Source organism: Salvelinus alpinus, chromosome 6, assembly GCF_045679555.1.
Source record: "Salvelinus alpinus chromosome 6, SLU_Salpinus.1, whole genome shotgun sequence".
In the NCBI taxonomy this organism is placed as follows: domain Eukaryota; kingdom Metazoa; phylum Chordata; class Actinopteri; order Salmoniformes; family Salmonidae; genus Salvelinus; species Salvelinus alpinus.
In genome coordinates, this window is record NC_092091.1 from 11,093,403 (window position 1) to 11,119,925 (window position 26,523).

At 43.6% G+C, this 26,523-nt stretch overlaps 1 protein-coding gene across 1 annotated transcript in view; it reads left to right on the top strand.

Annotated features, from left to right (window-relative positions):
• LOC139578131 (aggrecan core protein-like) overlaps positions 1–25,205 on the top strand; it is a 32,535-nt gene extending 7,330 nt beyond the window's left edge. The window contains exons 2-19 of the mRNA XM_071405376.1: positions 5,674–5,753; positions 6,253–6,636; positions 7,224–7,398; positions 7,658–7,785; positions 10,422–10,715; positions 11,117–11,416; positions 11,825–11,999; positions 12,315–12,442; positions 12,683–12,976; positions 13,284–13,385; positions 13,850–14,124; positions 15,040–15,928; positions 17,245–17,361; positions 17,618–17,776; positions 18,461–18,543; positions 19,278–19,422; positions 20,050–20,232; positions 20,558–25,205. Coding sequence (XP_071261477.1) covers positions 5,681–5,753; positions 6,253–6,636; positions 7,224–7,398; positions 7,658–7,785; positions 10,422–10,715; positions 11,117–11,416; positions 11,825–11,999; positions 12,315–12,442; positions 12,683–12,976; positions 13,284–13,385; positions 13,850–14,124; positions 15,040–15,928; positions 17,245–17,361; positions 17,618–17,776; positions 18,461–18,543; positions 19,278–19,422; positions 20,050–20,232; positions 20,558–20,649 — 3,996 coding nt within the window. The 5' untranslated portion in view covers positions 5,674–5,680 and the 3' untranslated portion in view covers positions 20,650–25,205. The remainder of the gene's footprint in view (positions 1–5,673; positions 5,754–6,252; positions 6,637–7,223; positions 7,399–7,657; positions 7,786–10,421; positions 10,716–11,116; positions 11,417–11,824; positions 12,000–12,314; positions 12,443–12,682; positions 12,977–13,283; positions 13,386–13,849; positions 14,125–15,039; positions 15,929–17,244; positions 17,362–17,617; positions 17,777–18,460; positions 18,544–19,277; positions 19,423–20,049; positions 20,233–20,557) is intronic.
• Positions 25,206–26,523: the final 1,318 nt, after the last annotated feature.

Consider the following 26,523-nt stretch of genomic DNA (forward strand, 5'->3'; position numbering starts at 1 on the left):
CTAAAACCCAGTCAGATCTTTAATAAAACCCAGTCAGATCTTTAATAAAACCCAGTCAGATCTCTAATAAAACCCAGTCAGATCTTTAATAAAACCCAGTCAGATCTCTAGTAAAACCCAGTCAGATCGCTAATGAAACCCAGACAGATCTCTAAATGAACCCAGTCAGATCTCTAGTAAAACCCAGTCAGATCTCTAATAAAACCCAGTCAGATCTCTAGTAAAACCCAGTCAGATCGCTAATGAAACCCAGACAGATCTCTAAATGAACCCAGTCAGATCTCTAATAAAACCCAGTCAGATCGCTAATAAAACCCAGTCAGATCTCTAATAAAACCCGGTCAGATCTCTAATAAAATCCAGTCAGATCTCTAATAAATCCCAGTCAGATCTCTAATAAAACCCAGTCAGATCTCTAATAAAACCCAGTCAGATCTCTAGTAAAACCCAGTCAGATCTCTAAATGAACCCAGTCAGATCTCTAATAAAACCCAGTCAGATCTCTAGTAAAACCCAGTCAGATCTCTAATAAAACCCAGTCAGATCTCTAGTAAAACCCAGTCAGATCTCTAATAAAACCCAGTCAGATCTCTAATAAAACCCAGTCAGATCTCTAGTAAAACCCAGTCAGATCTCTAATAAAACCCAGTCAGATCTCTAGTAAAACCCAGTCAGATCTCTAGTAAAACCCAGTCAGATCTCTAGTAAAACCCAGTCAGATCTCTACTAAAACCCAGTCAGATCTCTAGTAAAACCCAGTCAGATCTCTAATAAAACCCAGTCAGATCTCTAATAAAACCCAGTCAGATCTCTAATAAAACCCAGTCAGATCTTTAATAAAACCCAGACAGATCTCTACTAAACCCAGTCTGATCTCTAATAAAACCCAGTCAGATCTCTAATAAAACCCAGTCAGATCTCTAATAAAACCCAGTCAGATCTCTAGTAAAACCCAGTCAGATCTTTAATAAAAACCCGGTCAGATCTCTAATAAAACCCAGTCAGATCTCTAGTAAAACCCAGTCAGATTTCTAATAAAACCCAGTCAGATCTTTAATAAAAACCCAGTCAGATCTCTAATAAAATCCAGTCAGATCTTTAATAAAACTTTGCGTGTGTGTGTGAGCTTGTCTAGGAGTGTGATGTATGTGTACGTGACCTCGAGACATCAACATTGTTTGCTGCTGTGTCTACAGAGTCGAAAACACAAGCATTTCGCTACACCCGCAATAACATCTGCTAAATATGTGTATGTGACCAATACAATTTGATTTGATTGGGTGGAATGACCTTTGAACTTGGGAGACGGACTTTAGTGGGCTCTGATTTACTCTGACCTCCCTGTAGACTTTAATTATCCTCAGGGTCGTGGTTATTATCCTCAGGGTCGTGTCATTATCCTCAGGGTTGTGGTTATTATCCTCAGGGTCGTGAATATTATCCTCAGGGTTGTGGTCATTATCCTCAGGGTCGTCGTTATTATCCTCAGGGTCGTCGTTATTATCCTCAGGGTTGCAGTTATTATCCTCAGGGTCGTGAATATTATCCTCAGGGTTGTGGTCATTATCCTCAGGGTCGTCGTTATTATCCTCAGGGTCGTCGTTATTATCCTCAGGGTCGTCGTTATTATCCTCAGGGTTGCGGTTATTATCCTCAGGGTCGTGAATATTATCCTCAGGGTTGTGGTCATTATCCTTAGGGTCGTCGTTATTATCCTCAGGGTCGTCGTTATTATCCTCAGGGTCGTCGTTATTATCCTCAGGGTTGCGGTTATTATCCTCAGGGTCGTGAATATTATCCTCAGGGTTGTGGTCATTATCCTCAGGGTCGTCGTTATTATCCTCAGGGTCGTCGTTATTATCCTCAGGGTTGCGGTTATTATCCTCAGGGTCGTGAATATTATTCTCAGGGTTGTGGTCATTATCCTCAGGGTCGTCGTTATTATCCTCAGGGTCGTCGTTATTATCCTCAGGGTTGCGGTTATTATCCTCAGGGTCGTGAATATTATCCTCAGGGTTGTGGTCATTATCCTCAGGGTCGTCGTTATTATCCTCAGGGTCGTCGTTATTATCCTCAGGGTTGCGGTTATTATCCTCAGGGTCGTGAATATTATTCTCAGGGTTGTGGTCATTATCCTCAGGGTCGTCGTTATTATCCTCAGGGTCGTCGTTATTATCCTCAGGGTCGTCGTTATTATCCTCAGGGTCGCGGTTATTATACTCAGAGTGGTAGTCATAATCCCCAGGGTCGTAACAGAAGTAAGGATACTGGACATAACAGCAGTAAGGATACTGGACGTAATAGCAGTAAGGAAACTGGACTTAACAGCAGTAAGGATACTGGACGTAAAAGAAGTAAGGATACTGTACGTAACAGCAGAAAGGATACTGGACATAACAGCAGTAAGGACACTGGACGTAACAGAAGTAAGGATACTGGACGTAACAGCAGTAAGGATACTGGACGTAACAGCAGTAAGGATACTGGACGTAACAGCAGTAAGGATACTGGACGTAACAGCAGTAAGGAAACTGGACGTAACAGAAGTAAGGATACTGGACGTAACAGCAGTAAGGAAACTGGACGTAAAAGAAGTAAGGATACTGGACGTAACAGCAGTAAGGATACTGGACGTAAAAGAAGTAAGGAAACTGGACGTAACAGCAGTAAGGATACTGGACGTAACAGCAGTAAGGATACTGGACGTAACAGCAGTAAGGATACTGGACGTAAAAGAAGTAAGGAAACTGGACGTAACAGCAGTAAGGATACTGGACGTAAAAGAAGTAAGGAAACTGGACGTAACAGCAGTAAGGATACTGGACGTAACAGCAGTAAGGATACTGGACGTAACAGCAGTAAGGATACTGGACGTAACAGCAGTAAGGATACTGGACGTAAAATAAGTAAGGAAACTGGACGTAAAAGAAGTAAGGATACTGGACGTAACAGCAGTAAGGATACTGGACGTAAATGGCACAAAAGATTCACAAAGTAGCTTGGGAGTTAAAACCTATTTAGTATCCACCCTCAGCCCGCACATTTTGTGGAAGGTTGTCCTCTATCCTATCTCCACCCTGGACATACAATAGGCAGGGTCACATATGAAGACCTTGTATGATGTATAAATTCAAGAAAAATATATTTTTTTGCACCGAGAACCTTTCCTGTGCCAGGGACAGAGGGGTTTTATTCATTGATGAACATGTGTGTGGTATTTGAGAATGGGAGAGTGACTTTTGACATCATGTTTCCACTTTGCGCAAGGGCTGGTATCACACAGTACACAACCAGCCTATACTGATTTACAAGGGGCTGGTATCACACAGTACACAACCAGTCTATACTGATTTACAAGGGGCTGGTATCACACAGTACACAACCAGCCTATACTGATTTACAAGGGGCTGGTATCACACAGTACACAACCAGCCTATACTGATTTACAAGGGGCTGGTATCACACAGTACACAACCAGCCTATACTGATTTACAAGGGGCTGGTATCACACAGTACACAACCAGCCTATACTGATTTACAAGGGGCTGGTATCACAGTAAGGATACTGGATGTACAGCAGTAAGGATACTGGACGTTAAAAAAGTAAGGATACTGGACGTAACAGCAGTAACGATACTGGACGTAAAAGAAGTAAGGATACTGGACGTAACAGCAGAAAGGATACTGGACATAACAGCAGTAAGGATACTGGACGTAAAATAAGTAAGGATACTGGACGTAACAGCAGTAAGGATACTGGACGTAAAATAAGTAAGGATACTGGACGTAAAAGAAGTAAGGATACTGGACGTAACAGCAGTAAGGATACTGGACGTAACAGCAGTAAGGATACTGGACGTAAAATAAGTAAGGATACTGGACGTAACAGCAGTAAGGATACTGGACGTAAAATAAGTAAGGATACTGGACGTAAAAGAAGTAAGGATACTGGACGTAACAGCAGTAAGGATACTGGACGTAACAGCAGTAAGGATACTGGACGTAACAGCAGTAAGGATACTGGACGTAAAAGAAGTAAGGATACTGGACGTAAAAGAAGTAAGGATACTGGACGTAACAGCAGTAAGGATACTGGACGTAACAGCAGTAAGGATACTGGACATAACAGCAGTAAGGATACTGGACATAACAGCAGTAAGGATACTGGACGTAAATGGCACAAAAGATTCACAAAGTAGCTTGGGAGTTAAAACCTATTTAGTATCCACCCTCAGCCCGCACATTTTGTGGAAGGTTGTCCTCTATCCTATCTCCGCCCTGGACATACAATAGGCAGGGTCACATACGAAGACCTCGTATGATGTATAAATTCAAGAAAAATATATTTTTTTGCACCGAAAACCTTTCCTGTGCCAGGGACAGAGGGGTTTTATTCACTGATGAACATGTGTGTGGTATTTGAGAATGGGAGAGTGACTTTTGACATCATGTTTCCACTTTGCGCAAGGGGCTGGTATCACACAGTACACAACCAGTCTATACTGATTTACAAGGGGCTGGTATCACACAGTACACAACCAGCCTATACTGATTTACAAGGGGCTGGTATCACACAGTACACAACCAGCCTATACTGATTTACAAGGGGCTGGTATCACACAGTACACAACCAGCATATACTGATTTACAAGGGGCTGGTATCACAAAGTACACAACCAGCCTATACTGATTTACAAGGGGCTGGTATCACACAGTACACAACCAGCCTATACTGATTTACAAGGGTCTGGTATCACACAGTACACAACCAGCCTATACTGATTTACAAGGGGCTGGTATCACACAGTACACAACCAGCCTATACTGATTTACAAGGGGCTGGTATCACAAAGTACACAACCAGCCTACCTCTCCCGAGTGGCGCAGCAGTCTAAGGCACTGCTATCTCAGTGCAAGAGGCGTCACTACAGTCCCTGGTTCGATTTCAGGCTGTGTCACATCCAGCAGTGATTGGGAGTCCCATAGAGCGGCGCACAATTGGCCCAGCGTCGTCCGGGGTTTGGCCGTCATTGTAAATAAGAATTTGTTCATAACTGACTTGCCTAGTTAATTAAAGGTTACATTTTTTTTTTTAAATACTGATATACAAGGGGTTGGTATCACAGAGTATACATCCAGCCTATACTGATAGACTGGTAGACTTTTGCCTGTGTGAATATGATGGGACTAAGGAGGGAAAGGAGCTGTGGTGTATGGGAGCATGAATAGACTCTGCTAAAACTCTTCCCACCAGACCAGCTGGAATAATTCAAACACAGAACAGCAAGTGTTTCTTGTCTAATTAAGGTTTTTACACACCTTTGAAACCCATCAAAAAATATCTAGCCATTTGCCAATCAATAATATTTTCATTCACAAGTCTTTATAGTAAATGTGTAAGGTTGTGTCATTTGGTCAGAATCAAATCAAATCAAATCAAATGTATTTATAAAGCCTTTTTTACATCAGCAGATGTCACAAACTGCTAAACAGAAACCCAGCCTAACACACCAAACAGCAAGCAATGCAGATGTAGAAGCACGGTGGCCAAGAAAAAACTAAAATGTTTTCATTAATTTGCTTCATTAATTAAAAAAAATGTTCATTTCAGTCAACCAGTCAACCATTTCAGACAACCATTTGTTTTACTGACAGTTCTTTCTTCCATAACAGGTCAACCATGATCACCTTGCTCCTACTGTGTGTGTGTCTTCCCTTCATCACCTCAACTATATCATTTGAAGACCCCGGCGGTACGTGTAATCTGACATCACTATTATTGATCCCTGATCAAACACAGATAGATGGGTGTAAGAAAGGTTTCGCACTCCCACTGCTTTTATCCAATCAGATCCAATCCACATCCAGGAAGGACCAATGGAAGGATGCGTTGCATTCAAACAGGGGAAGGTTGCAGTTCTAGCTATTCAAGCGGAGCTCCTGTTATATACTGTATGTGTACTGGAGCTCCTGTTATATACTGTATGTGTACTGGCCACAGCCGACGGCAAATGTAAAAGTAGCAAGGTTTTTAGTCTCTCCGGATAGGGTTTGGAATAATGCAGGCAGACGACATGACTCTACTTTACTGAAAAGAAACAGCCACTACGTCCACCATATTACTTCACTTCGGCAAACATCTTCCTGCGTGAGCTACTCATGAGCAGTGTGACAGTTAGAAAGTATCTTCCATCCAAGTAGATGCAAAATATGTTGTAAAAAAATAAAGGTATCTCATACTCTCCTCCCCAGATCTGGACAGTAACCTGAGTGTCAGCATTCCCGTGGAGGTGCCGCTGCGCCCTCTGATGGGCGCCAAGGTGGCTGTGCCCTGCTACTTCCAGGACAACATGGTCAACGACCCCGGCGCACCCACTGTCACCCCCCTGTCCCACCGCATCAAGTGGACCTACGTCACCAAGGGCAAGGCCACCCTCATACTGCTGGCGTCGGAGGGCAAAGTTCACGTGGAGACGGAGTACCTAGACCGGGTCACCATGGTCAACTACCCGCTGGTGCCCACCGACGTCACCATGGAGATCACAGAACTGCGTGCCAAGGACTCGGGCACTTATCGCTGTGAGGTCATGCACGGCATCGAGAATAACTATGACTGGGTGGACATCCAGGTTCAAGGTATGCACCCTAACCAAATATCAGGGTTATTGGGGTCAATTCTCTTTCGATTCAGTCCATTCTGGAAGTAAACAGAAATTCAAATTCCATGGTTTGCTTAATTATTATAATTTAAAAAAATATTATATTATATGGGGAAGAGTATTGTATAATTAAGCAATAAGGCATGAGGAGGTGTGATATATGGCCAAAGTACCATGGCTAAGGGCTTTTCCACGGCTGTCAGCCAATAAGCATTTAGGGCTCAAACCACCAAGTGTATAATGTGCTATGAAAGTGTGTAAAACTCCTCCACAGTGAGTACACATCTTATGTAAATCAGTAGAAAAGGATTTTGACACGGTTGGGGTGAATTCCATTTCGATTCAATCCATTCAGGAAGTAAACTGTTTCCAATTCCAAATCATTGAGAAGAATTTGAATTTGAATTTCAGTTTACTTCCAGAATTGATTGAATCAACATGGAATTGACCCCAACCGTGTCAAACATCCTCTTACTCATCCTGTTATACACAAGCCAATCCTCTGAAATGGAATAATACTCAGTATAATATGACGGTGATGGCGATGTGTTCTCTCCTCTCCAGGTATTGTGTTCCACTACCGAGCCATCTCGACGCGCTACACTCTGAACTTTGAGAGGGCCAAAGCTGCCTGTATCCAGAACAGTGCCACCATCGCCACCCCAGCACAACTACAGGCTGCCTTTGACGATGGCTTCCACCAATGTGACGCCGGGTGGCTCTCTGACCAAACAGTCAGGTAATTGTGATGTACTGTCGTTACTGTTTTAGGGAAACCATCTTTGATGTGTTGGCGCCCAGTGTGGATATCCAGTACAGTAAAAATTAAGAAATTAGTACAGCCCTGAAGGGTTTTGCAGGGAATGTTATTCTAGAGCATGGGTTGGCATTAATAAGCAAAGACATGTTATAACCATTTGGGATTAAAAATAAACTAATTGACGGCGTGACGTGTATGCATTTTTTTTCTCTTTGCCATCTTACGCGATCTACTCAAGGTACCCCATCCATGAGCCTCGTGAGGGTTGCTTCGGAGACAAGGAGGAGTTCCCGGGAGTGCGAACCTACGGCTTGAGAGAGGTCAACGAGACCTATGACGTGTACTGCTTTGCACAGAAGATGTCAGGTACAGTACACTACGCTATAGCTGGTCATGATCATTATACAAGCTGTTTTGTGATGCACATACATAAACATCACTGTTAAAGTAGAACTGACAGTATTTTAGCAACATGAGATCTTATTAAAATCTGTTCCTATACACCTCCAGGAACAATATGACACCTTAAAAAAAAAAAAAATCTAACAAGCAAGCACTTAGTCATTTTTCATACTTTCATAGAATACTTGGCAATGACATTTGCCAATGAAAATTATATAGCAATATAGTGTGGGAAAGCGGCCGTGCGTTTGGATAATTAATAGACACTGCAGTAAATAAAACCGAATAAAAACATCTGTCTTGTCCAGGACCCGAGTCTACGCAGACCGGTGTGCCATAGCCAATCAGAGCTAGTCGGCCTATATGCACATTAACCATTATTAAAGGCCGACATGTTTCTCTGTTGCAGGTTTTATTTTATTTGATAAATTATGAATTCATTGTCAAGCTTTAAAAAACGAATCTAGACTGCAACATAGCCTATTAGCCACGTTATGACTAGCCTATTATTACGTAAGCTAGCCTATTAGCCACATTATGACTAGCCTATTATTACGTAAGCTAGCCTATTAGCCACGTTATGACCAGCCTATTATTACGTAAACTAGCCTATTAGCCACATTATGACTAGCCTATTATTACGTAAGCTAGCCTATTAGCCACATTATGACTAGCCTATTATTACGTAAGCTAGCCTATTAGCCACGTTATGACCAGCCTATTATTACGTAAGCTAGCCTATTAGCCACATTATGACTAGCCTATTATTACATAAGCTAGCCTATTAGCCACGTTATGACCAGCCTATTATTACGTAAGCTAACCTATTAGCCATGTTATGACTAGCCTATTATTACGTAAGCTAGCCTATTAGCCACGTTATGACCAGCCTATTATTACGTAAGCTAGCCTATTAGCCATGTTATGACTAGCCTATTATTACGTAAGCTAGCCTATTAGCCACCTTATGACCAGCCTATTATTACGTAAGCTAGCCTATTAGCCATGTTATGACTAGCCTATTATTACGTAAGCTAGCCTATTAGCCAAGTTATGACTGACTTGTGATCATTGCCCTTGCTAGTTTGATTGTATTGACATTCCCAGCCTTAGTTAAACAGTTGTCTGTTTTCGTTCAAAATATTGAGTCATTGAAACTGAAACTGTGCATCCCGAATGGGTTGTGGCAGAAAACAATGTTCCAGGCCAGCTGTGATGTACAACCTGATAGCAATATTTTGGGACCAAGAAGAAATCTATTGGTGAATTATATTAATCATACATTGAACTGCATCCATCTATTCTGCCAACAATCACAGGATTTTTTTGTCAAACTTCATAAAAGTTGGTTTTGAAAAATAAACTGGGAATTTGATATTTTGTACTGATATTATGAATAACTGATAGTTTCATATGTGCAAAGTAGTTAAAACCATGTCAGTTCCACTTTAAGGGATTTATAACAGCTGTATTCAATAGGTGGACCGCAGTCCGGCTCCGTACCCACAACAGGGTCAATACGAGAAAAATACAAAAACAATAGGACTGTTTCATATATACTGAACAAAAATATAAATGCAACATGTAAAGTGTTGATTTCATGTTTCATGAGCTGAAATAAAAGATCCCAGTAATTGTTCATACGCACAAAAAGCTTATTTTTCTCAAATTTTGTGCACACATTTGTTTACATCCCTGTTAGTGAGCATAATCCATCCACCTGATAGGTGTAGCATATCAAGAAGCTGATTAAACAGCATGATCATTACATTGGCATGCTGACTGCAGGAATGTCTACCAGAAGTCTTGCCAGAGAATTTAATGTTAATTTCTCTACCATAAGCCGCCTCCAAAGTTGTTTTAGAGAATTTGGCAGTAAGTCCAACCTGCCTCACAACCGCAAACCACATGTAACCACACCAGTGCAGGACCTCCATATCCGACTTCTTCACCTGCGGGATCGTCGGAGACCAGCAACCCGGACAGCTAATAAAGCCCGAGTAAAAAAACGAATTCTGATTGGCTGGCCTGGCTCCCCAGTAGGTGGGCCTGGCTCCCAAGTAGGTGGGCCTATGCCCTCCCAGGCCCACCCATGGCTGCGCCCTGCCCAGTCATGTGAAATCCATAGATTAGGGCCGAATGAATTTATTTCAACTGACTGATTTCCTAATATCAACTGCAACTCAGTAAAATCATTGAAATTGTTGCATGTTGCATTTATATTTTTGTTCAGTATAGTTGCTGTGTGTGCTGTGCTGTGGATGACTCTGCAGTTAAATGGATTTTGCTTCTGCTCAGTGTCAAGACAGCTCCCTCAGCTTTGAAGAACAGAGTACATAGTCTACTCTCCTCAATTAGTTATCTGTTTCTGAAATGATTTTACATTTACATTTTATTCCTTTAGCATATCCTCTTATCCAGAGAGGGATTTACAGGAGCTATTAGGATTAAGTGCCTTGCTCAAGTGCACCGATTTTAACCTCTTCCCCTAAAAACAAGTATTTTTACTGGCATTAGTTACCGCAAGGACAATTGCTGCACTTTTATATCTGTCTGTTTGACCACCTACGTCTGTGTTTCTCACTCTTTGCCTCCCCCAGGCAGAGTGTTCTACTCCATGTCCGTGGAGAAGTTCACCTTCTACCAGGCAATGGACCAGTGTGCCAAACTAGGGGCCAAGCTGGCCACCACAGGGCAACTGTACCTGGCCTGGAAGTCTGGCATGGACGTGTGTAACGCGGGCTGGCTGGCAGACGGAAGCGTCCGCTACCCCATCAACATTGTCAGGCCCCAGTGTGGTGGAGGACTACTGGGAGTGAGGACCGTGTACCTGTTCCCTAACCAGACAGGCTACCCCTACCCGGACTCCCACTATGATGCTATCTGCTACCAAGGTAACCCAGCCACCAGATTATATCTGAAGACTGCATATCAAATCAAATCAAATGTATTTATATAGCCCTTCTTACATCAGCTGATATCTCAAAGTGCTGTACAGAAACCCAGCCTAAAACCCCAAACAGCAAGCAATGCAGGTGTAGAAGCACCTATCCCATAATACACCACCGTTGCTGTCGATCTCTTCAAGCTTGAACGACTGTACTTGGTCAAGGCACCAAAAATAGTTAAAAAAGAGGTCGCAAATAAATTGTTGTAGTGTTAAAAAAGGAATCACTTCCTTATACAGCAAAAAGGCACTGTGGATTACATGTGGTGTGTTAAAAAAACAGAGTGATTTCCAGTATGACAGAGTGTGGCTTTAACTTTACCTGCTGCCAATGATCTAATTCATTAGAGGATGACGGTGCAGTCAAGACCACCCCGTTCCCAGAGGTGGCCACCATCACAGCCAGTCCTATGGTCTATCCAGGGCTAACCACCACCCCTGAAACTGAGGCAAGGGGGGAGGTGCTGACCCAAGCCCCCCTGGACACCATCACCATGGCACCGATCTTACCCATCCCACCCAGTTTGACTGACACGGTTACGAAGGTTACCCCGGTCGTGGGGGAAGAGATCATTAGCAGGGTGACAGCTAAACCTGATGTGGGCTTCGAGTTTCCTCATGACAAGGACACTGCCATGGCTCCTACAGGTTAGTGGATTGTGCCCCCCAGGTGCACGTTTTGGCTTTTTCCCTAGCACTACACAGCTGATTCAAATAACCAACTCATCATCAAGCTTTCATTATTTGAATCAGCTGTGTAGTTCTAGGGCAAAACCCAAAACAGGTCCCAGCTTATCAAGAGCAATTTATAAGTACAATTACAATTAAGTGCCTAGCTCAAGGGCACCTAGTCAGCTCTGGGGTTCAAACCAGTAACCTTTTGGTTATTGGCTTAACGCTCTTAACCACTAGGCTACCTGCCAGCAGTAGTTGCCATTTTCATTTTCAAGTGTAATAACTTAATTTCTGTCTTTGGTTCGGTCTGTCTCTTCCCTGCCTTCTCTCCCCCTCCCTCTCTCCGTACTCCTCCCTCCCTCCTTCCATCCCTCTCTGTAGGTGTGGTGTTCCACTACCGTGCTGACTCAAGTCGCTATGCCATGTCCTTCGTGGAAGCCCAGATGGCCTGTCAGAGTGTGGGTGCGGTCATCGCCAGCTCCCAGCAGCTACAGGCAGCCTACGAGGCAGGGCTCCACCACTGTGATGCAGGCTGGCTCAGGGACCAGACCGTCAGGTGAGATAGATAGTGTAAATCTCAGTAGTCAAAACGTGGCCCTCTCAGTAGGGTTACAAAATTCTGCAAACTTTATTCAAGGTCCTTGGTTTTTCAGAAATCCCTGTTGGAGAAATCCTTGGAGAATTCCTTGGAGGATTCCTGCATATTCCCTTATGATTCCAGAAATCTTCTGACTGGGATATCTGAGAAATGTTGGAACTTTGGGAACATTTCCTGAATGATTAAACTCTACTTCCAAGACTGCTTTTCTTAAAGAGGACAGAAGTGTGACTGTTTTCTAACCACACATTTACCACCAACCCTGACCTTCAGGTACCCCATCCTGTCTCCCAGAGACAAGTGTTCAGGAAACCTGGAGAATGTCCCAGGGGTGAGGTCCTATGGCCTGAGACCTGCTACTGAGCAATACGACGTCTACTGCTATGTGGACCGCCTCAAGGGTGAGAGACATGGCCCCTCATGGACCCTTATTCTTCTGCTGCTTCTTCTTCTTCTGCTTCTTCTTCTTCTTCTTCTACAGACCTTAGCTGCAGATGTAAAGTGATTTATTCTTCTTCTACAGTCCTTAGCAGAAGATGTAAAGTGATTTCGTCTTCTTCTACAGATATTAGCTGCAGATGTAAAGTGAACCATCACTCCTGAGTAAAACCACCTGCTCTCTCTTCTCCCTCACTTCCCAGGGGAGCTGTTCTATTCCAGTGACTATGACAGCTTCTCCTATGAGGAGGCTGTAGCCCACTGCCAGAAGCTCAACACCACGCTAGCCACCACAGGGCAGCTCTATGCCGCCTGGAGACAGGGCTTCGACAAGTGCCGTCCAGGCTGGCTGCAGGATCGCAGCGTCCGCTACCCCATCCATGTCCCAAGGCCCCACTGTGGAGGCGGCAAGGCCGGGGTACACACCATCTACGCCTTCCCCAACCAGACAGAAAACCCAGACCAGCACTCCAGATACGATGCATACTGCTTCAGAGGTATGAGTCTCCATTACTCTGTTCAGAGTCATGGAGAGAGTTGCGAAACCCACCAAAGTTTGTGATAATTACAATCTGTGACAATTAGAGGAATTCTTACCAGATTGTGTAATTTACTTAGAACTCTTGTTACCAAAATGGTTCCTGTTAAATCTCAACTGATTAAGCATACATTTATATAAGGCTCTGTGTCAATCCATTGAGAAATAATAGAGACAACCATTGAGCCATAAGCTTTAATAATGACAAATGCAGCCACTGTTAAAAGTGTGAAAATGATATTGTGTTGGTTTTCTTTGTTTTGTAGCTGAAGGTGTGATTATTCACACTGAAACCAGACTCAACGTTACTCTAGTTGTCGAGGAGGAAATGATCAACATGACAACCAGAACAGACCAATTGACGCCTGGTAATATATATTTTTATTAAGAGGTCTACAGTATTTCTATATCCCCACTAGTATTTCCTGTACATGTAACCTGCCGACTACAACAAATGTAACAGTTTTGGTAGCCTAGTGGTAGCCTAGTGGTAGAGTGTTGGCCCGGGAAACAAAAGGTTACTGGGCCAACGAATCCCTGAGTTGACAAGGTAAAAATCTGTCGTTCTGCCCCTGAGCAAGGCAGTTAACCCACTGTTCCTCGGGCGACGAAGACGTGGATGTCGATTAAGGCAGCCCCCCGCACCTCTCTGATTCAGAGGGGTTGAGTTAAATGCGGACGACACATTTCAGTTGAAGGCCATTCAGTTGTACAACTGACTAGGTATCACCCCTTTCAGTTTCCTTTTGCCTCTATTTCAATCAGAATGCACAAGCTGTATTGTAGTCAGTGTGTAAGTATTACATGTTCTTCTTCCTCTGTGGTTTCTCAGGGAGCCCCATCGAGCCACCTGTCTCTGTGGTTGTGTCTGGTTCAGCCTCAGCTGATCATTCTGCCAGTGGTAGTGGCAGTGGAACTCCTGGCCATAGTGGATACACATCTGGTAGTGGAAGCGGCGAGGGCTCAGGGTCTGGCTTCCAAGTCACCTTCGAGGGCAGTGGACCCGTCTTGTCCGGCTCTGGCTCTGGAGATCCTCAGGAGGCGGGAGAGGGGAGTACCACTGTCACCTACCCCCTGAAAGTCGGGTCCGGGGATAGTGGGTCTGGGGTGGGAGAGTTCAGCGGGTCTGGGGATAATGGATCCGGTGTGGGAGAGTTCAGTGGGTCTGGGGATAGTGGATCCGGGGTGGGAGAGTTCAGTGGGTCTGGGGATAGTGGTTCCGGGGTGGGAGAGTTCAGTGGGTCTGGGGATAGTGGTTCCGGGGTGGGAGAGTTCAGTGGGTCTGGGGATAGTGGTTCCGGGGTGGGAGAGTTCAGTGGGTCTGGGGATAGTGGGTCCGGGGTGGGAGAGTTCAGTGGGTCTGGGGATAGTGGATCCGGGGTGGGAGAGTTCAGTGGGTCTGGGGATAGTGGTTCCGGGGTGGGAGAGTTCAGTGGGTCTGGGGATAGTGGTTCCGGGGTGGGAGAGTTCAGTGGGTCTGGGGATAGTGGGTCCGGGGTGGAGGTGGGAGAGTTCAGTGGGTCTGGGGATAGTGGTTCCGGGGTGGGAGAGTTCAGTGGGTCTGGGGATAGTGGTTCCGGGGTGGGAGAGTTCAGTGGGTCTGGGGATAGTGGGTCCGGGGTGGAGGTGGGAGAGTTCAGTGGGTCTGGGGATAGTGGTTCCGGGGTGGAGGTGGGAGAGTTCAGTGGGTCTGGGGTTGAGGTGGGAGAGTTCAGTGAGTCTGGGGATAGTGGGTCTGGGGTGGAGGTGGGAGAGTTCAGTGGGTCTGGGGATAGTGGGTCCGGGGTGGGAGAGTTCAGTGGGTCTGGGGATAGTGGGTCTGGGGTGGGAGAGTTCAGTTGGTCTGGGGTGGGAGAGTTCAGTGGGTCTGGGGATAGTGGGTCCGGGGTGGGAGAGTTCAGCGGGTCTGGAGATAGTGGATCCGGGGTGGGAGAGTTCAGTTGGTCTGGGGATAGTGGGTCCGGGGTGGGAGAGTTAAGCGGGTCTGGAGATAGTGGGTCTGGGGTGGGAGAGTTCAGCGAGTCTGGAGATAGTGGGTCTGGGGTGGGGGTGGGAGAGTTCAGCGGTGGGCTACCGTCCAGTGTCCTTCCCCACTCGGGTAGTGGCAGCGGTGTATCTGGGGACCTGAGTGGTAGCGGGGACTCTGTCATCATCATTGTGGACAGAGAGATGGTGGACATCTCCAAACGGCAGCCCACCGGACAGGAGTTTGTACAAGGAGGTGTGGACATCAGTGGCTCCGGAGGAATGTCTGGATCGTATGGCCTCTTCAGCGGGGATGTTACCAGCACCTCTGGTTACGGAAGTCCTGACATATCTTTCACGCATTCAGGTCTCATCGACCTCACCGATCAGCCCTCGGGAGAGCAGGAAGTCTCCGGCTACCAGACCTTCTCTTCTGGCTTTCCAAGCGGTTTCCCCTACGGTTTTCCATCCGGTTTTCACAGTGGCTCTGGATTCCCATCCAGCAGGGACAAATCCCATTCGGGCCACGAGGTCATCTTCCTGACAGACGACGGGATGATGGAGGTGACGGCACGTCAAGGGGAGCAGAGTCCGGAGCAGGGACGGGGTTACGTAGAGGTCAGTGGAGACAGCAGTAGCCAACATGAAGGGAGCACCTCGGCCAGAGGGCTCTACCTGGGGGAGTCACCATTTGCAGAGGGCCTGTCTGTGGTGCTGATGCCTGGTTCAACCATGACTTACCCAGAGAATATCGGCAGTCTTGGCAACACAGACCGAGGGGATGACCTGGATCTGGTGGAGGAAGGCCAAGAGCAGAAAGGGCTGGGAGGTTCCACGGAGACAATCTATGTCACGGCACCTTCGGCAGTCTTTTCTAGCATGACGACAGCACCCGCCGTCTCGATGGTGACCCCTGCTGTGGTGGAGGAGCCTGCTGTAGTGTACGGTATGTTGCTTAAAGGGATAGTACAGCAATATTTTATCACTTGGTCATATCTTACTTTAGAGGTGTTCTATAGGTCAGTAGTTACAGCATGTATACTAAACAAAAATATAAATGCGACATGCAACAATTACCAAGTCTTTACTGAGTTACAGTTCATATTAGGAAAGCAGTCAACTGAAATAAATAAATTAGGCCCTAATCTATGGATTTCACATGACTGGGCAGGGGTGCAGCCATGGGTGGGCCTTGGAGGGCATAGGCCCACCCACTGGGGAGCCAGGCCAAGCCAATCAGAAAGGTTTTTCCCCACAAAAGGGCTTTATTACCGACAGAAATACTCATCAGCACCCGACCCCCCCCCCCTCAGACGATCCCGCAGTTGAAGAAGCCGGATGTGGAGGACCTGAGCTGGAGTGGTGACACATGGTCTGCGGTTGTGAGGCCGGTTGCACATACTGCCAAATTCTCTAAAACAATGTTGGAGGCAGTTTATGGTAGAGAATTGAACATTAAATCATCTGGCAATAGCTCTGGTGGACATTCTTGCAGTCAGCATGCTCCCTCAAATCTTGTGACATCTGTGACATTGTGTTGGGTGACAAAACTGCACATTTTAGAGTGGCCTTTTATTGTCCCCAGCACAAGGTGCACCTGTGTAATGATCATGCTGTTTAATCAGCGTCTTGATATGCCACACCTGTCAGGTGGATGGATTATCTTGGCAAAGGAGAAATACTCACTAACAGGGATGTAAACAAATTTCTGCACACAATTTCAGTTCATGATAGATGGTACCAACACTTTACATGTTGTGTTTATATATTTTTTCAGGATACCTGAAATAGCACAGTCCTAATGTATATAATATGTCATGTAGTCTACATATTCTACCACAACCAGTTATTATTCTTATTACCATGATACTCCTTTTTCTTTTACTTGTTCTATTTTTGATTTGACATTTCTTTATTATTGATATATATTCTGCACTGTTGAGGAGAGCTTGCAGGTAGGCATTTCACTGTACCGTTTATACCTGCTGTATCCTGGGTATGTGACAAATCAACTTTGATTTGATTCTCCCAGTAGGCTCCACTCTGTCTCAGTATAAACTCCATTAATAAGAAGACAGGGAGAGTGGCTGGCTGCTGAGACTGACTGGCCAGCGCCAGTATAATACTATTTAGCTATAAGCCATTGTTTACTTTGCTTTATCCACCTCATGCTAACAGCTAGTAAACTACTCCCCCCCCCCCCTGGTTAGCATATTTATCTAAATCAACCCATTATTTATTTGACCCTTGCCCTCTTTCTAGCTACTACTGAACCTTGTGAGCCTAACCCGTGTGGAGCAGGCACCTGCTCTGTGGAGGATGGCGTCGCTTTGTGCCAATGCCCACATGGATTGGCTGGAGAGGAAAACTGCAGCACACGTGAGTGCCACCGCCATGTGTTAAGAGATGTATTGACATGATTGTAAGCCCACATATCTATTAAAGATGATCTGAGATTATTAAATTATTAAAGATGATCAAGTTATTCTTTTGTTCAGTGTTTACATGCAAATGAAAGTTGCCATGTGCCACAACGTATACCGTTAGGGGGGGGGGAGTTGTATCAAAATCAACAAATATCGAACATTCTAAAGTCAATTTGTTGATGTGTCGATCTATCTGTCTGTGTGTGCAGCGGTGCAGGGCTGCGCCCAGGGCTGGGTGGAATTCATGGGGAGCTGCTACCTGCACTTTGCTGAGAGAGACACCTGGCCTGACGCTGAGCAGCGCTGCCAAGAGCTTAACGCCCACCTGGTCAGCATCACCTCCCAACAGGAGCAGGAGTTTGTCAACTGTGAGTAAAGAGATAGGATGTGTGCGAGGAGGAGGAGGGGGGGGGGGATTACTGTTGAGAGTTAGAATAGTAGAATACAACAATGTCGAAATGTGTTTGTGCCTCAGCAGTTTTCCCTCTTATGTCAGTCACTCAATTAGCCATGTCAGCTAACATTTTAACATTAGTAAGTTAGTCTAGAAAAATCTACCGACCGGGCATGCAAGGCACAAGCCAAGAGGCCCTGACCTCCAGGAGCCCTGACCTCCAGGGGGCCCCCATTGATTTTGTTAGTCACTCTTACTCAGATATCATACTAACATGGCATAAGTCATGGCAAAATGTGTAGAATTGCAGGAAGTCATGGCAAAATGTGTAGAATTGTATGAAGTTAGTTATACAATTGCGAAATGTTCTCTCCACATCTTGGCAAAATGTGTAGAATTGGAGAAAAGGGTCTTCAAAACTGCAACATTCTCTCTACGCTCATGCATGGCAAAATGTGTAGAATTGCCGGAAATGTACGTAAAAAAGGAAAAACTCTCCGCCATCGAGAGGGGCCACTAAAATGTTTTGCCTGCCAATCTCGCTTAGGGCCCCCAAAAGGCTAGGGCCGGTCCTGTGTGTGTGTTTCAGTTATTTTAAGCACAGACATGAACATATCTGATACATACATGACAGTTCAATGCTCTCTTCACCATCTAGCTAACGCTCAGGACTATCAGTGGATTGGACTCAATGACAAGGACGTGCAGAATGAGTTCCGCTGGACAGATGGCAGTCCATTGGTAAGTTTTTTTTGTTGTCCAGTTCAGGTATCGCCCTACTCTTATCTCCTACTTTACTTTGATTTTATGTGCATTGCAATGGGAAATGTTCTCTGCAAATGAAATAGAAGAAGAAGAAAGGAAGAAGAAGAAGAAGAAAGGAAGAAGAAGAAGAAGAAAAAGAAGAAGAAAGGAAGAAGAAGAAGGAAGAAGAAGAAGAAAAAGAAGAAGAAAGGAAGAAGAAAAAGAAGAAGAAGAAGAAAGGAAGAAGAAGAAGAAGAAGAAGAAGAAGAGAAGAAGAAGAAGAAAGGAAGAAGAAAAAGAAGAAGAAGAAAGGAAGAAGAAGAAGAAGAAGAGAAGAAGAAGAAGAAAGGAAGAAGAAAAAGAAGAAGAAGAAGAAAAAGAAGAAGAAAGGAAGAAGAAGAAGAAGAAGAAAAAGAAGAAGAAGAAGAAAAGGAAGAAGAAGAAGAAAGGAAGAAGAAGAAGAAAGGAAGAAGAAAAAGAAGAAGAAGAAAGGAAGAAGAAGAAGAAAAAGAAGAAGAAGAAGAGAAGAAGAAGAAGAAGAAGAAAGGAAGAAGAAAAAGAAGAAGAAGAAAGGAAGAAGAAAAAGAAGAAGAAGAAGAAAAGGAAGAAGAAGAAGAAAGGAAGAAGAAAGGAAGAAGAAGAAGAAACATTTTAATCAGCATTTGACTTGTTAATTCCATTTGATCCTACTTTCTAATCAAACGGTCCTATTTTGATGTGTTCACATGCAGGAATTTGAGAACTGGAGGCCCAACCAGCCGGATAACTACTTTAACTCCTGGGAGGACTGTGTGGTGATGATCTGGCACGAGAACGGCCAGTGGAACGACGTGCCCTGCAACTACCACCTGCCCTTCACCTGCAAGAGTGGACCAGGTAGGAGCAGGGATTAGGGGTTGAGGTTCAGAGGGCACAGCACATTCTTTGGGTCAGCTGTCAGTCACTGAGCCAAAAGGACAGAGAAATAGCACTAGCCCTGATGCTTTTTAAAAATATCGGGATGTCCGCAGGTGCTAGTCATCACTATGCACCAATCGGGGTTAATCAAGTGTTAAATGAAGTGTTATAGCTGCAATACAACCAAATTCACATAGAAATGTGAGTTATAGATTTGTAATTCTTCGCAAGTCTAAGAAGTGGTAGATCTGTTCTATGTGCTATATTTCTATGCTTCTCGTTCTTAAGTTTCGTTTTTGCATCTTTTTCTTTTGGTTTTGTACACCAGCTTCAAACTGTTGGAAATACAATATTTTTTTGGTTACTGAAAATATATTTCACAGCGGTTTGGATGGTACAGTGATTCTCTACACTCTACATTGCTTGTTTTGTCATATAAACTGTAATGGCGGAGCAATTTCTGCATATTGCACCTTTAAACGTGTTAAAACTGTGTGTTAAACCTAATTGGTACCCCCCAAAAACCTTATTGTTGGCCCACTCAATGTTTGTAGAAAACACATGATGATCTTGGCAAATTTTTCTGGTTTCCCCTTTTCTTCCCAGTCATGTGCCACTCGCCCCCAGAGGTGGCCAACGCCAGGCCGATGGGCAGCAGAAAAGACCATTACCCTGTCAACTCTATAGTCCGCTACCAGTGTGACGCAGGCTTCACACAGCGCCACCCGCCTGTTGTACGCTGCCGTCCCGACGGGCGGTGGGAGGAGCCCCAGGTGGAGTGTATAGAAGGTGAGTCTGACCTGCTCCTTGTTAAGTCACCGGTGTCTCGTCCACTTCCATCCGAGATCAGCATCTAATAACCATGCAGATGACATCACACATACTAACGGAGTAACAACACAGGAGACACAACATCAACACGAGAAATATAGACATCATGAGAAATAACATCTCTAGGGAAACAAGTCGATAACATTACAGTAAAGTAAAGTAGGTGAGTTGTGATAAACTGTGAATACCCCATGCACTATGGAATTTCCTTATTCATTTCTCTTTTATGGTTATTCAGCAATATTTTCATGACGTCATCAAAATTCGCCTCTCTCTCCCTCAGCCGGTGCCACACCCAGCAACAGACGACACAAGAGGACCATCAGGAGAAGGTCTAAAGCAGCCAACAGTCAGTCACGGAGGAAGCTTCTCTAAGCAGGACTGAAGGGACACACTAAAAGAGAACCAAATGGAGCACTCTTGTAGATAAACGTTGATACTCATTGCCATTTTGCATGACCAAAAAAAAAACACAACGTTCCCACCAGGGATGGAAATGGAAAACAAGTTACTTTGGAAAATCCCCAAAATTCTTGAAATCACCTAAAGCAAATTTTTTACATGTCAAAATGATTTCATTCCCCCAGTTCCACCCCTGATTCCCGTCACGCAGTCAAAAGTTTGAACACACCTACTCATTCAAGGGTTTTCTTTATTTTTGCTATTTTCTACATTGTAGAATATTAGTGAAGACATCAAAACTATGAAATAACACATATGGAATCAAGTAGTAACCAAAAAAAATTCAAACAAATCAAAATATATTTTAGATTCTTCAAATAGCCACCCTTTGCCTTGATGACGTCTGTGCACACTCTTAACCAGCTTCATGAGGAATGCTTTTCCAACAGTCTTGAAGGAGTTCATATGCTGAGCACTTGTTTGCTGTTTTCCCTTCACTCTGTGGTCCAACTCATCCTAAACCATCTCAACTGGGATTGTGGAGGCCAGGTTATCTGATACAGCACTCCATCACTCTCCTTCTTGCTTAAATAGCCCTTACACAGCCTGGAGGTGTGTTTTGGGTCATTGTCCTGTTGAAAAACAAATGATAGTCCCACTAAGGGCAAACCAGATGGGATGGCGTATTGCTGCAGAATGCTGTGGTAGCCATGCTGGTTAAGTTTGCCTTGAATTCTAAATAAATCACTGACAGTGTCACCAGCAAAGCACCCCAACACCATCACACCTCCTCCTCCATGCTTCACGGTGGGAACCACATATGCGGAGATCATCCGTTCACCTACTCTGCATCTCACAAAGACATGGCGATTGGAACCAAAAATCGCAAATTTGGACTCATCAGACCAAAGGACAGATTTCCACCGGTATAATGTCCATCGTGTTTCTTGGCCCAAGCAAGTCTCTTCCTCTTTATTGATGTCCTTTAGTCGTGGTTTCTTTGCAGCAATTCGACCATGAAGGCCTGATTCACACGTCTCCTCTGAACAGTTGATGTTGAGATGTGTCTGTTACTTGAACTCTGTGAAGCATTTATTTGGGCTGCAATTTCTGAGGCTGGTAACTCTAATGAACTTATCCTCTGTAGCAGAGGTAACTCTGGGTCTACCATTCCTGTGGCGGTCCTCATGAGAGCCAGTTTCATCATAGCGCTTGATGGTTTTTGCGACTGCACTTGAAGAAACATTCAAAGTTCTTGAAATTTTCCGTATTGACTGACCTTCATGTTTTAAAGTAATGATGGACTGTCATTTCTCTTTGCCTATTTGAGCTGTTCTTGCCATAATATGGACTTGGTCTTTTACCAAATAGGGCTGGCTATCTTCTGTATACCCCCCCCTACCTTGTCACAACACAACTGATTGGCTCAAACGCATTAAGAAGGAAAGAAATTACACAAATGTACTTTTAACAAGGCACACCTGTTAATTTAAATGCATTCCAGGTGACTACCTCATGAAGCTGGTTGAGAGAATGCCAAGAGTGTGCAACGCTGTCAAGGCAAAGGGTGGCTATTTGAAGAATCTCAGATATAAAATATATTTTGATTTGTTGAACACTTTTTTTTGTTACTACATGATGTGTTATTTCATAGTTTTGATTTCTTCACTATTATTCTACAATGTAGAAAATAGCAAAAATAAAGAAAAACCCTTGAATGAGTAGGTGTTCTAAAACTTGTGACCGGTAGTGTATATATAAACACCAAAGCGCATTCGACATGATTTTTTAGTCCGACTGACAATGTTGATCTCTGAGTGTCACTCTGTGCCTTGGGAAGACTTGTGTAGGTCTAATTGAGGGGAGACATTGGGCAGAGCAAAAAAAGTGTTTGGGATTGCAGCTGGATACTCTGAAGTCAAGCACATTGTTAAATATAGTTTTTAATGATAATTAGGGTATTTTTTCTGTTGTTGTTAATGTTTGTTAACTAGCTTTTTTTCTCCTAGTGTTGGATCTTATGACCAAATAGGGAACAACTCCTGTATGTAAAGAAGAGCAACGTTAGCCCGTTTCTGAATGTCCAACAGATTTCCTCCAGCTCTATATCATAATGGCACAGTATTGTGCTGTCATCATGGATATTTTCCCCCCAAAAAATCAGAACATAGAGATAGATAGAGGGTTCATTAAGCCCAATTGTCCTACTTGAGTAAAAGTTAAGATACCTTAATAGAAAATGACTCAAGTAAAAGTGAAAGTCACCCAGTAAAATAATACTTGAGTGAAATTCTAAAAGTATTTGGTTTTAAATATACTTAAGTATCAAAATAAATGCAATTGCTAAAATATACGTATGTATCAAACGTAAAGGTATAAATCCTTTCAAATTCCTTATATTAAGCAAACCAGAATGGCACAATTTTAGTGTTTTAATTTGTTTTTACGGATAGCCAGGGGCATGCTCCAACACTCAGACATAATTTACAAATGAAGCATTCATGTTTCGTGAGTCCGCCAGATAAGAGGCAGTAGGGATGACCAGGGATGTTCTCTCGATTAGTGCGTGAATTTGACCATTGTCCTGTCCTGCTAAGCATAAATAATTTAAGGAAAATGGGTGTCAGAGACAATTTATGGAGTAAAAAGTACATACTTTTCTTTAGGAATGTAGTGAAGTAAAAGTAGAAGTTGTAAAAAATAGTAAAGTACAGATACACCCAAAAAACTACTTAAGTAGTACTTTAAAGTAATTTTACTTAAGTACTTTACACCACCAACTAAGCCTTTTTTAGCATGACAAAGAAGAAATATTTCTCAACATCGATGCTCATGCTGTCAAAGAAGCGATCAGTGGCTAAGATAGGTGTGCTCTCTTTCCATCTCTATGCTTCAGAACAATCTAGAGGTGAGAATGCCATGGACACAATTGTAGCTGCATTTTATTCCCACAGGTGGCGCCATTTCTATACAAAATTGCATTATCTGGTGTAAGACTAGAGCTGAGGATTTATGTATGTAATGACAGCAATAGAAGAGTTGACGACAGCACATGCAGTGTTGGAACAGGCTATTGTCCTACAAGCCATGTGACATTACAATTCATCCGCTAGTACACAGACGACCAGTCACTTTGGGGCCAATCCTTGAGCGCTACTCTTAGGGAATTAATTTGCCGATAGATTCTGGGTTTGAGTTTGTCTGTCTATTTCTCACTGAATTCTCTCAAACTACGCTTCTGATTTATGATTCATGAGTCCTATCAGATTAAAAATAAACATCAATTTATTTTATTCATAACCCTAAGTCCCTTTGTGTTCAGAAAGGGAATTATCTTGTTCAGGAAGGGAATTATCTTATTCACAACCCCAAGTCCCTTTGTGTGTAGGAAGGGAATTACCTTATTCATAACCCAAAGTCCCTTTGTGTTCAGGAAGGGAATTATCTTATTCACAACCCCAAGTCCCTTTGTGTGTAGGAAGGGAATTATCTTATTCATAAACCGAAGTCCCTTTGTGTTCAGAAAGGGAATTATCTTGTTCAGGAAGGGAATTATCTTATTCACAACCCCAAGTCCCTTTGTGTGTAGGAAGGGAATTACCTTATTCACAACTCCAAGTCCCTTTGTGTTCAGGAAGGGAATTATCTTATTCACAACCCCAAGTCCCTTTGTGTTCAGGAAGGGAATTATCTTATTCACAACCCCAAGTCCCTTTGTGTTCAGGAAAGGAATTATCTTGTTCACAACGCCAAGTCCCTTTGTGTGAAGGAAAGGGAATTACCTTATTCATAACCCCAAGTCCCTTTGTGTTCAGGAAGGGAATTATCTTATTCAAAACCCCAAGTCCCTTTGAGTGCAAGAATGGAATTATCTTATTCATAACCCAAAGTCCCTTTGTGTTCAGGAAGGAAATTATGAGGGGTTGAATGGGTACTGGAGAACTTGAAAATGAATTGACACCAGTAGCATAACAAGCTGTGAAGGCAAAAAGAGAAGTAGGAGTAAGACGATGTGATAGGTTGACGAGGATCCTTTTGGGCAGAGACATGTTCACCGTTTGGGGAGCAGGGTCATACCCTCAACCTCCCCTCCCACCCGACTCATTCAACAAAACACACTCACAGAACAACACTCTCACATTGCAAAGTGATGTCAACGTCTGGTGAATGGTTGACTGGTTAATGGGTGTCTCAGTATAGAGGGAAGTCTCACACACACACACACACACACACACACACACACACACACACACACACACACACACACACATACTTACAGTACACCAACACCACTACGACACCTTTAAAATAAACAATACTGACACAAATATCACATAATTGTGTGTGTGTGTGTGGGTTTGTGTATGAGACATAATGTCCATGCACGTGAGTATAAACGTTGTGTGTTTGATGAGTGTTTGAGCACAAAAAACAGCTACTGTACATGTGATAAAGTTTCACGCAGCGTATGACAACATTCTGATGACGAATTCTGATGTCAACAAATATCAAATAAAATCTGAACGCCTCTTTGTCTGTTCAATAGTTATATTAGCGAATTAGGAAAGTGTATGTCCTGCATTGTGATTGAATGAATCCAAGCTATCTTTCATTGTATTTATATTTATGGCATTTTACACAGTATTATACTGGGTTTATCACATGGCAATATTGCAAATACCTAAATCCAACAACTACCAACATTGACGAAGGGGTTCAGATATCAAATACCTTAATCCAACATTTAGCAACATTGACAGTGTGGGTACAAACTCGCTAGTCAGTATATTTGTAACCCCTCCTGAAATAGCAAGGTGAAAAAAGAAGTCAATATCTCTCTTAGGTCTCTACAGTGCATACCTTCATCGCCTGCAGGCTCGCCAAACAAGCATGGCCTCTGTGTGTGTGTGTGTGTGTGTATAAGTATCTGTTTGTTTGTGTTCGTTAGTGTGTGTGTGTTCGTTAGTGTGTGTGTGTGTGTGTGTGTGTGTGTGTGTGTGTATAATTATCTGTTTGTTTGTGTTCGTTAGTGTGTGTGTGTGTGTGTGTGTGTGTGTGTGTGTGTGTGTGTGTGTGTGTGTGTGTGTGTGTGTGTGTGTATCTGTTTGTTTGTGGGGTGTGTGTGTATGTTTGTGTGTGTGTTTGTGTTCCACTCATATTTTGGCAGCTGGTGTAAATAAAACATGCCTTTGAGGCCCCAGGAATCATACAATTACAGGGACCTCTGTTAGCTACTCAAGAGAGGGAGGGAGGTTACCGGTGTAGTACTTCCTACTGCCTTTCACTCTGTCCAACTGTCTCTCCCTCCATACAGTGCTATAGTTCAACTCTCTTCCTCCATACAAAGTGCTATAGTTCAACTCTCTCCCTCCATTCAAAATGCTATAGTTCAACTCTCTCCCTCCATACAAAGTGCTATGGTTCAACTCTCTCTCCCTCCATTCAAAATGCTATAGTTCAACTCTCTCCCTCCATTCAAAGTGCTATAGTTCAACTCTCTCTCCCTCCATTCAAAGTGCTATAGTTCAACTCTCTCCCTCCATTCAAAATGCTATAGTTCAACTCTCTCTCCCTCCATTCAAAATGCTATAGTTCAACTCTCTCTCCCTCCATTCAAAATGCTATAGTTCAACTCTCTCTCCCTCCATTCAAAATGCTATAGTTCAACTCTCTCTCCCTCCATTCAAATGCTATGGTTCAACTCTCTCTCCCTCCATTCAAAATGCTATAGTTCAACTCTCTCTCCCTCCATTCAAAATGCTATAGTTCAACTCTCTCTCCCTCCATTCAAAGTGCTATAGTTCAACTCTCTCTCCCTCCATTCAAAGTGCTATAGTTCAACTCTAT